The 11506-nt window shown below is 41.9% G+C and overlaps 2 protein-coding genes across 2 annotated transcripts; one reads left to right on the top strand and one right to left on the bottom strand.

Annotated features, from left to right (window-relative positions):
* Window positions 1–108: 108 nt before the first annotated feature.
* rab24 (RAB24, member RAS oncogene family) lies at window positions 109–5694 on the bottom strand. Its single transcript, XM_058415289.1, has 9 exons — window positions 5555–5694; window positions 5134–5277; window positions 2447–2515; window positions 2287–2365; window positions 2015–2082; window positions 1821–1920; window positions 1692–1742; window positions 1494–1553; window positions 109–1405 (listed from the first exon to the last, which is right to left on the bottom strand). Exons 2-9 carry the CDS (start codon window positions 5248–5250, stop codon window positions 1341–1343), a joined length of 609 nt encoding a protein of 202 aa, XP_058271272.1. The 5' UTR covers window positions 5251–5277; window positions 5555–5694; the 3' UTR covers window positions 109–1340.
* A 348-nt stretch (window positions 5695–6042) lies between these two features.
* Window positions 6043–11321, top strand: taf9 (TAF9 RNA polymerase II, TATA box binding protein (TBP)-associated factor). The gene is made up of 7 exons (XM_058415287.1): window positions 6043–6109; window positions 6869–6950; window positions 7659–7795; window positions 7873–8007; window positions 8086–8167; window positions 10482–10592; window positions 10684–11321. The coding sequence occupies exons 1-7, from the start codon at window positions 6074–6076 to the stop codon at window positions 10848–10850; spliced, it is 750 nt and encodes a 249-aa protein (XP_058271270.1). The 5' UTR covers window positions 6043–6073; the 3' UTR covers window positions 10851–11321.
* The last annotated feature ends 185 nt before the right edge of the window (window positions 11322–11506 follow it).

An 11506-nucleotide genomic window follows, 5' to 3' on the forward strand; every position in this document is an offset into this window, starting at 1 on the left:
AACGGTTGTTATTTTTTACACTCTGCCATCCTACTGCTTTGCTCTGCTTTCCTCTTCTTGCTGTATTGGATGAAAGAAAGAAAAAAGAAAAAAAAAAGACAACAATGCTGCATTGTGAGAGCGTTTAATTGTCCTGTAGCGCTTTGTACATAATAAACGACGAGTACAGAAAGTTTCACGTTGTAACTGAAAATCTTCATCAATCTGCTGCTCACAAGGAGTTCCATTCACGTTCTGATATACACACACTTTCTCAGGCGTGATTTCCTCATGTGCTTCTTTCGTTATTAGCGGTTATGAAAGTCCCGTGGATCGGATCGCGATCGGCTCGGAGCGCCAGAGGTCACGTGTGTGATACGGCCACGGAGGAGAGCTCGGTGAACACAAGTGAATGATTCAGACTCGTTCACAACACCGGGTCATGAGAATAACACACACACACACATTGTGAATGTCAGAAGGCTTTGTACGCATGGCACGAACATCGTCTCCACTGAATTCTATACAGGCACGAGAGTGCGGTGAAATCCCGCCAACACAAATGAGATGCTTTTCATTCACATTGTCGATGACAGGAGAATTCACCTGTATCAAAATCAAGTCAAACGAAATGTTTTGTTTGCAATGTAAACATGAGCATCACCTTTCGATGCACTTCGGATGCATGGAAAAAAACCCAGAGATGTTTTGAAATATTTCAAAAGGCTCTTTTCAAAAAAGGAAAAAAAATAACAGTAATAATAATATAATAATAAAGCCACGTCAGCGTGCAGGAAAATCCGAGTAACACTTTGAGCAGAAAGAGCATTTCCTTATAACAGTGCCAGAACCGCTGATCCAGAACCGGTTCCATGACCCACGTTTGGACCTCAATATTAATGTCAACAGAAAACATGCATGTCGGTGGGGGAGGAAGGGAAGAAAAGGAGCTATAGACATTCATGACGCTTTAGCTTAGTATTGCAAATAAATAGACCATATGAGTGTAACAGTAAGTGTGTGGCAGTGAGTGTATAGTGTGTGTAAACTCACTATGTGTGTAAATCCCTCACTGCTTTCACACGGTGTGTGTGTGTGTATGGGTGTTTTGAGAAAAGGCAATCAGGAACCGGCATAATAATCACTTCCATGCACTGCAGGTTCCACTTCTCATTTCTCCTGCGTTTAGTCTGTCATTTTCACAAACAACTTGTTCCGACAACCTTATCCAATGATAGACCTGGAAAAAATAATGCAGTGTGTCTTCCTCCCTCTTTCTCTCTCTTTCTTTTTTGTGTTAAATAAAAAGGCAGGAGACGTCGAGGCTACACGGCGCGACGCGACAGCGTCCTCCTGTTCGGTCAGTGATGACAGCAGGTGTAGATATAAGAGTTCTTCTTCTGGCCCAGGTTCACTCCTTTCTCCTCTGGAAGTAAAAAGCAGAGCATTAGACTGAACACAAGAGACGGGAAACAGAAAATCATTTAGTGTTCGGTTTTGTTTGTTTTTTTTACCTGGAAGGAGCTCAAAAGCAGAGTTACTGAAATCCTCTGCTACTTTCATGAAGAGTGCATCTGTTATAGAGTGGGACAGGGAAGGTTTGGGGTTATTTTGCTTGAGAAAGTGACATTTTCTCCTCCGTGTGACTCGAAGTAGTCCGTGGAGGGAATAAAATCGTATTCGGATTTGAACTCGTCATCTCAGATGCTTACCAACATTGTTTCCTGTTTTGCTTGAGGTCTCGAAATGCTGTGCTCCTATTTCTGTGGAGGACGGAGAGAAGGCGTTAGGTTCTGATTACTGTTCACTAAAACGTCAATACACGTCAGTTTAACCTTTACCTTCCACAAAGTCCTGTACGTCGTGGTAGTCAACTTGCCGTGCGCTTCGGTCACCTTCGACCAGATCGTTCTTGGTGCCGCACAAGTAGATCTTACAGTGCTGTAAACAATGAAACGAACACATTAACAAACAAGTAGCTGTCAGATAAATTATTTAAGATTTTATTTTAAAATCAGAAAAGAGATGAGCGTACCTCTTCGAACGTCTGTAACTCCTTTACCCAGAATCTGGCTCTCTGGAAGCTGCTGTTGTCTGTTAAGTCTAAACAGGAACGGGATCGATAATTCATGACGTTAAAGATAAGAACAAGTTGCTGCTGTTATTTTTCCTCGTACTACCTGAAGATTACTAGAAAGTTCACTTTAGATAAAGACACAACCTTACCCTTGAGGAATGAGATTTACAAAAAAAAATAAAAATCACAAGACTCTTTCCAGGGAAAGAAATGTAGGGAATCGTACTCACCGTAACACACAATAGCAGCTCGGGCTCCCCTGTAGTAAATTCTACTCATAGCCTCGTACCGCTCAGATCCAGCTGTGTCCTAAAAGAAGGTGAAACGAGTGTTTTGTGCGAGTGATTTTTTGGATATTTGTGACAAACTGGACAGAGCGACAGGACTCACCCATATCCCCAGAGTGATCACTTTGTCTCCAACGTTAATAGACTTGGCAACAAACGCAGCTCCGATGGTCTGTATGCAATATGGAATAAAGACGCATGTCAGAGAGAGAAGCGGTACATCGTTAGATAATACGAGCAATCTAGAGCAAACATGGACTGTCCTGTCCATTTGTTTACTGCTTAAAATCCAGCATCCAGGTGAGTTTTTGTGATTGACGCAGCCACCCAGCAGTTCCTGACCCTACAGGTAATATTTTTTAACCTTCTCTCGCTCTCTTATACACTATATTGCCAAAAGTATTCGCTCACCCATCCAAATAATCAGAATCAGGTGTTCCAATCACTTCTATGGCCACAGGTGTATAAAATCAAGCACCTAGGCATGCAGACTGTTTTTACAAACATTTGTGAAAGAATGGGTCGCTCTCAGGAGCTCAGTGAATTCCAGCGTGGAACTGTGATAGGATGCCACCTGTGCAACAAATCCAGTCGTGAAATTTCCTCGCTCCTAAATATTCCACAGTCAACTGTCAGCTGTATTATAAGAATGTGGAAGTGTTTGGGAACGACAGCAACTCAGCCACGAAGTGGTAGGCCACGTAAACTGACGGAGCGGGGTCAGCGGATGCTGAGGCGCATAGTGCGAAGAGGTCGCCAACTTTCTGCAGAGTCAATCGTTACAGACCTCCAAACTTCATGTGGCCTTCAGATTAGCTCAAGAACAGTGCGCAGAGAGCTTCATGGAATGGGTTTCCATGGCCGAGCAGCTGCATCCAAGCCATACATCACCAAGTGCAATGCAAAGCGTCGGATGCAGTGGTGTAAAGCATGCCGCCACTGGACTCTAGAGCAGTGGAGACGCGTTCTCTGGAGTGACGAATCGCGCTTCTCCATCTGGCAATCTGATGGACGAGTCTGGGTTTGGCGGTTGCCAGGAGAACGGTACTTGTCTGACTGCATTGTGCCAAGTGTAAAGTTTGGTGGAGGGGGGATTATGGTGTGGGGTTGTTTTTCAGGAGCTGGGCTTGGCCCCTTAGTTCCAGTGAAAGGAACTCTGAATGCTTCAGCATACCAAGACATTTTGGACAATTCCATGCTCCCAACTTTGTGGGAACAGTTTGGAGCTGGCCCCTTCCTCTTCCAACATGACTGTGCACCAGTGCACAAAGCAAGGTCCATAAAGACATGGATGACAGCCATCAGCGAATACTGTTTCCATGAAAGGGTGTACATGGTCTGCAACAATGCTTAGGTCGGTGGTGCGTGTCAAAGTAATATCCACATGGATGGCAGGACCCAAGGTTTCCCAGCAGAACATTGCCCAAAGCATGACACTGCCTCCGCCGGCTTACCTTCTTCCATCTACCATCCTGGTGCCATGTGTTCCCCAGGCAAGTGACTCACGCACAATTTGAGCAATTTTAGCCCAGTTTACAACATCTGGAGCCTACAGACAATTGCACCATACAAGAATTTCTAAATGTTTCCCTTGAAACACACAAGTTCAATCCTGTTAAAAAAACCCTTATAAGACTAGGATTATTTCAGTCTAACGATAAAGGTGACAATAAAAATTCCATTTAATGTCTGTCCTTTTCTTTTCGGATTGAATCACAGCCCTGCAGCTTCACTGGAAAATGTGAGTTCCAAGCTGTTTCCTTTAGGTTTGTGGGTTTTGTGCGCTTTGGTCACAGAAAACCACAAATTCTTCTTCTTTTTTTGTAAAAGTCTTCCCAGTGCTGACAGAGGTAGAGATTTATTCACTATAAAGATAAACACTTAACGTGTTTACTGACGGCTTCAGCAGGGGCTCTTAGACTTCCTGAAGCGCATTTCGAAAAAAAAACGAACTTTCCGTCTTTCCTCAATACGGGGAAATGTCAAAATTCTCGTTAGCAGTAATCGCACATACACTACACACGCGAGAGGAGAAACCTGAGATCTATTCGGAATGAATTAGTCTTAATTATTTCATTAATACTGGAGTATTTCTGGAACATTAGTCCCATCTTTATCCATCATATCAGTCATTTTCTATGGTGCATTTTTCCCTTGTATAAAAGCAGCCCAGCAGTAGAAACAACCCAAGGTAATACACAATGGACGAAATACGATTTCATGACATCCTGTAGGAAAAGAGCTTTATTATTTTTTCAGGAAGAGCTCCCTCTTTTCCGTGCTTTTCCACGGACACCAAAGTTTAAACCACAGAACGTTAAAACACACATGACATTTAAAAGGACATGTCAGAGAAGACCTAGCAGAGGTAAGAGACATATGATGGTTATGTGACCGTGCAATCTTTCTGGATGTGTGCATGCGCAGTTGAGTTCCAGTTAAAAATACGACCGGCGTGACAGCTTCGGAAAATTCCCCAAGGCAAAACAAAATTCCAGTAATAAATACTTCCACCTTGAAATTACGTTTTGTCTGAAACGAGAATCTCGGTTGTTTCCTATTCCTCTTGAGAAAGTCTAAGGAGTTTATAATAAAACTGCCATCTTGGGGTGTTGTCTAGTGTGCATGGAATCTCTGGTGTGTGTATTGTATCTGGTGTGAGCGTAGGCTGTGAACAGGCTCCCGTGTTGTGCGACTCGATCACAAATCTAGTACACTTATCCTACCTGAAAGCTTCTACGATCGCTTCTTAAAAGCGACCTCCTTTCCTCGGCGTGTCCCCATACTCACATTTTGATACGGTCCAACGAGGAAGCGATGGTGAACGTATCTCTCCACCAGGCTGGTTTTACCCACGCTCTCCTTCCCCAGCATGACCACCTTGGCATCGACGCGCATGGCCGTCATGGTTTATTTGCGAGGATGGAAAGAAGACTGTAGAAAAAGAGGAACCTGAGCTGCATGACTTGATGCAGCGTGCTGTTTGGTAACTTGACTGACAGCTCTGCAAAAACCTCACATCTAACAACACACAGTTAAGTTACCATGACTAACTTCAATCAGGAGTGTATTTAAGAGTGGACCCAATGAATCTAGGTAGTTAGGCATGTGACTTGAAGGGATGAGATGATTTCCCAACATGACCTGAATCGTTTTAGAAGCGCAAAAACCGCAAAGTCATGTGGTTGAGTTCGTTAGTTAGTCTACTTACCTTGTCTTGACCAGGCTGAAGATACTAGTAGTTGGTGAACAGGTTGATTTTGTTTGGGTTCTGCTAACGCTTCCTAGCTGTCTTCTATCTCATACCGAAACTGAAACGACACTCCTCAGCTTATCCCGTGCTAAACGAGTCAGCTACCTAACAGGTACGCGTACGTTAGCATCTAGCTAACTAGCTAGCTTCTCGCCTGTACAAACCAGTAGTTTACAAACACAACGTTAGCAGGCTAATTATTATTCTGACGTCACTTCACCAGCTTTGGCAAGGGACAAAAATGTTCAAATCACGTCAGTTTCAGGCAAATGTTGTCATCCGCGTGGACAATACTGTGTTGTTTTATTATTAGTAGTAGTATTGTTATTATCGTTAGGAGTATTTATAGAGACACACGCACACACGGGCTAAAAAAACAAACCCTCCTACTCAGGAACTGACGAAGGAATCTGCATAACCGGATATGACCTCGTCAATATGGGCGGGTGTAGGAGTAGCCCGTGAACGAGAGCGAAAATGGCGTCTCCGAAAACTGTTCCGAAAGATGCACAGGTACGATCGTTAAACAAGATTATTTCGTGTGTGTGTTTGTCTGTTTGTTTCTTTTGTTCTTTTAAAAGAAATGTCAAGCAATTAAAAAAAAAAAAAAGTTTGTCTCGGTGCACTCAACGAGCTAAACATCGAAACGAATCGTTGCGCGCGTGTGTTAAGGAGTCGGTTCAATTTCTTTTGAATCGTCCGAATCGTTTGGGTTTTGTTGAAAATTCTTGAATAAAATCAAGCACGCTGCTGTTTTCTTCTCCACTGGTTTGCATTTGCACTTTGTAAGGGCAAAGGGGTGTGGGGGTGTGTGTGTGTGAAATAAATCACACGGCGATGCTTGGAGGCAGTTCTACGCTACACGATGTGTGTGTCACGATATACATAGGATTGTTTACAAACTGATAAATATACAGCAGCGATGCATTGAAGAAGGAAAAACAGTTGTGTCCAGTCTGATTTAACAAAAACAAAAGAGACTTGTCCATATCGCTTATATCTCAGGAGGTTGTTTTGGAAAGAGTGAGAGAGATGGGTATGGAAGGGAGCGAGAACCTGCCAGAGAGATGGAGAGAAACCCAGAGAACAGGAGAGGTGGTGATACCTCGTGCACAAAATCTCCATCTCTCTCACTGGGAAAACAAACAAGAGAGAAAAAATTGACACTTTTAAAGATAAAGCATGAAATTTCACCATCATCTGATTTGTTCTGCATCATTTCTCACTGTCTTCGTCTTCTATCTCACATGTCCGGTGTTTGGCTTCTTTCAGGTTATGATGCAGATTTTGAAGGACATGGGAATCACGGAGTATGAGCCGAGGGTCATCAATCAGATGCTGGAGTTCATGTACAGTAAGTTCGAGGCGTCCGGCACCTTGGCCCAGACCACACGCTTAGAGAGACGCAGAAGTGCTTATTCTTTAATACACTGAAGTTAAATGAATATATATTCAGCCCACTGTTGTATTTTAAAATATGCAAGGCATGGGGTGCGATACAGGAAAATGTTTCTACAAACTGCCAGCAGTAAGAAAAAACTTATCAGTAATCATTAGTATTTAATAATTAAAGTGTAATAATAAAATTAATTTTTTTGTATTTTTTTTTCCCCAATCAAGTCAACTGCTTCTGTGTTTTGTAATTATATATAATAACTATATTATTATATATAATAATAAATAATAAGCAGATATCAGTCTGAATCAGTTCATTTGAGTGAGATGATCCTGACTAAATCATCTGATTGAGGATGATATCTGACTACTTAATGTCAATCTTGGAAGACGTAATGGAGTCACTGGAGTTAAGACGCTTTATTTGAGTGTGACGTCACAGTATTGTTTTATAGTAAGGAGCTCAAGTTTCTTGATTCTTGGCCGTGACTTTGGTATGTTTAGGCTTGAAACCAGACTCTGTGTCAGCCGAGCTTCTTTCATGGATGATGTAAGATTGTGTTTTCACATGAGACAGTCTGCACCACAGGATATTCTCGGTGTTAAGGGCAATAGTATTCCTCCCGTGTGTAATTTTTTTCCCCTCAACATTTTTAACTTTTTGTAGGATACGTCACAACCATCATCGAAGATGCCAAAATATACGCCACACACGCTAAGAAGTCCAACGTGGACGCTGACGACATCCGGTTAGCCATCCAGTGTCGAATGGATCAGTCCTTTACGTCACCGCCGCCGCGAGACGTGAGTCGCTTCCAAGCCTCCTATAATGAAATATATAAATAAATGCAACAAACTCAACGATCTCAATCTCCTCGCAGTTTCTGCTCGAGGTCGCCAGGCAGAAGAATCAAACCCCGCTGCCCCTGATTAAGCCGTACGCAGGTCCTCGTCTTCCACCGGACCGCTACTGCTTAACTGCCCCGAACTACAGGCTCAAGTCTCTGCAGAAAAAGGTCAGGGTTCCTGATGATGGAAGTGTAAATAATACAGTGTGTGTTGTGAGACTCTGTGCTGACGACGCTGTGTTGTAGGTGACTTCCTCGGCGGGGAGAATAACGGTGCCGCGCCTCAGCGTGGGGGCCGTGTCCAGTCGACCAAGCACACCGACTCTCGGTGAGTTTTCACTGAGCTTTCAGAATAATGACAATGCTGTGATTTCTTCCATTCAGTTTAAAAACAGTGATAAACCTCTTGATTACTTATTAATCAAATTGAACCTTAAAATGGTGGCCAAAAAACTAGCTGAATTTACAAACCCCAATTCCAGTGAAGTTGGGACGTTGTGTGAAGTGTAAATAAAAACAGATTATAATGACCTGCAAATCCTTGTTGACCCATATTCTATTGAAAACACCACAAAGACAAGACATGCAATGTTCAAACTGAGAAACTTGATTGTCTCTATTCACTCATTCTGAATTTGATACCAGCAACATGTTCCAAAAGAGCTGGGACAGGGGCAACAAAAGACTGGGGAAGTTGGGGAATGCTCCAAAAACACCTATTTGGAACATTCCACAGGTGAACAAGTTCATTGGAAAAAGGTGAGTGTCATGATTGGGTATAAAAGGAGGCCCAGTCATTCACAAGCAAAGATGTCATCTACAGTCCATAATATCATCAGAAGATCTAGAGAATCCGGAGAAATCTCTGCACTTAAGCGGCAAGACCAAAAACCAACACCGAATGGCCGTGGCCTTCGATCCTCTCAGGCGGCACTGCATTAAAAACAGATCTCATTCTGTAACGGATATTACCACGTGGGCTCAGGAACACTTTGGTAGATCATTGTCAGTTAACACAGTTCGCCGCAACATCTACAAGCTTGCAAAGCGCAAGCCATACATCAACACCACCCAGAAACCCCGCCGGCTTCTCTGGGCCCGAGCTCCTTTGAGATGGACTGATGCAAAGTGGAAAATTGTGCTGTGGTCTGACAAGTCCACACTTCAAATTGTTTTTGGACATCTGGGCTAAAGAGGAAAAGGACCATCCAGACTGCTAACAGCGTAAAGTTCAAAAGCCAGCATCAGTGATGGTATGGGGGTGTGTTAGTGCCCATGGCCTGGGTAACTTGCACGTCTGTGAAGGCACCATTGATGCTGAAAGGTACAAACAAGTTTTGGAGCAAAATATACTGCCATCCAAGCGACATCTTTTTTTTTTTTTTTTTTTTTTTCCCAGGGACATCCTTGCTTATTTCAGCAGGACAATGCCAAGCCACATTCTGCACGTGTTTCGTAGTAAAAGAGTATGGGTACTAGACTGGCTTTCCTGCAGTCCAGACCTGTCTTCCACTGAAAATGTATGGCGCATTATGAAGCGCAAAACGCAGAGCAATAGTCATACATCAAGCAAGAATGGGAAAGAATTCCAGCTACAAAGCGTCAACAGTTAGTGTCCTCAGTTTCCAAACATTTATTGAGTGTTGTTAAAAGGAAAGGTGATGTAACACAGTGGTGAAAATAACCCCTGTCCCAGCTCATTTGGAACATGCTGCAGGCATCAGATTCAGAATGAGTGAATATTTGCAAGAGACAGTCTTGTCTTTGTGGTATTTTCAATTGAATATGGGTCAACAAGGGTTTGCAGGTCATTGTATTCTGTTTTTATTTACGCTTTACACAACGTCCCGACTTCATTGGAATTGGGGTTTGTGTAGTTTCCGATAAAACAAAACATTTCAAGTTCAGGCGGTCGTCGATTAAAAAGTGGCGACATTTGATGTACGTGCGAACGGAAAACAATTAAATGTTTTTGTGCTGATTTTACAAAACTTAGTTTGATTAAAAAGTCACAACTGAGAACTAAAGTAGTAGGGCATGTTTTAATTAATTAATTTATTTTTAAAGCTCTAATTTTTAAAAAAAAGTCACTTTTGGGATACAGTATTGTAAAAATGGTCCTTTTTTAAAAAAAAATTTCTTAAATAGTAGCAGCTATAAAATTGGCGCTGCGAGGTAAAGAGTCGCAATTGTGAGACAATCATGTGTATTTTTTTTTCTCATAGGGCAGAAACCTGTTGCATGAGTGTAAATATTTTTATTTTTTGTAAATAGTCGCAAAGGAAGAAAAAAGTCCCAGCTGTGAGTTATTTTAAATGATAATTAAAAACTAATGATAATTTGTGAGAATAAAACTACACATAGCAAATATGTTTTGATGCATTTGGTTCAAATTTGATTTGTATAGCGCTTTAGAAAAAAATAGTTCTGGTTACAAAACAGCTTTAATCCAAGAGGCGAGGAAAAAGAAGTGAGGACACTTTAGAGAAACTTTGAGACTCTTCCTCCTCTGGATGACCCCTGACAGTGGGATTATAAATCTTAAACAGTGCTGTGATCGAGACATAGCACTCTGATGCCTGATTTGTATCATGGTGTAAAAAGTAAAGCATTTTTTTTGTTGTTGTTGTTGTGGTTCCCAGCTACACCGTCAGTGCAGACGATGGGCTCGAAAGTGGGAACTCCGGTGTCGATAACAGGTCAGCGCTTCACGGTTCAGATCCCGTCCTCTCAAGCAACATCTGCTAAGTCAGGTCAGTACGCTACCCGAGTCAGCTGACATTTCTCAAACAAGTGAAAATGCTAAATTTGTATTTAATTATTTATTTGTTTTTATATACTCAGCCACCCCGACCACTCCAGGCACGGTCCAGAACGTCCTCATCAATCCCTCTCTCATCGGTTCCAAGAACATCCTCATCACAACCAACATGGTGTCTCAGAACTCATCCAGCGACTCTGGCTCGCTCAAAAGAAAGCACGAAGACGACGATGATTACGACGCCTCATGACCCTGTACAGATATAAATAATACTTGTGGATCCTTGGCACCAGACCGGCTTGTAAATACGCGCTAATTTTTCCTTCAGTCTCGCAGCTACGCCATCCTTTTGATTAGACCAGTAACGTTAGCTTCTTGCTCTGTGTTTGCAAAAAATTTTTTGTAAGTAAAAAAAAAAAAAGGTAACTGAGTACAAATTAACATGGTTTTATGATGGATAGAAGAAACAGCAGCATAGTTTTACATTGAAATATAATGATGAAAGTATTACATGAAAGGAAGTGACCAGTAGGGAGTGACAAACTTCAATCTTTCTTTTTGTTTGGAAATGCTTTACTTGTATTATCAGTATCTAGTGACAAAAACCTGTCCCTAATCTTACTGGTCATGATGTGGTTTAAAAGCTTGTTTTCAAAAAAAGCCCAATGTCATTGTATAACTTTAAAATTTCCTAAGCAATAAAAAATAATTTGTCTCTTTATTATTGTGTTTATTTCTTATTAAATAGTTCTGCATGCCAGTTGTACTGCTTGTGAGGCTTTTTGCAGATATCCATGCTTGCTTTTTACTTTTAAGCTTTTATCCTATCTGTTTAAAAAAAAAAACGAAGTATTTTGAGATCTGAGAGTCGAAGTGCTTCCAGGGTCGAGCTTCACCCCCAAGACT

Source organism: Hemibagrus wyckioides, linkage group LG18 (assembly GCF_019097595.1).
Source record: "Hemibagrus wyckioides isolate EC202008001 linkage group LG18, SWU_Hwy_1.0, whole genome shotgun sequence".
NCBI classification, from domain to species: Eukaryota; Metazoa; Chordata; class Actinopteri; order Siluriformes; family Bagridae; genus Hemibagrus; species Hemibagrus wyckioides.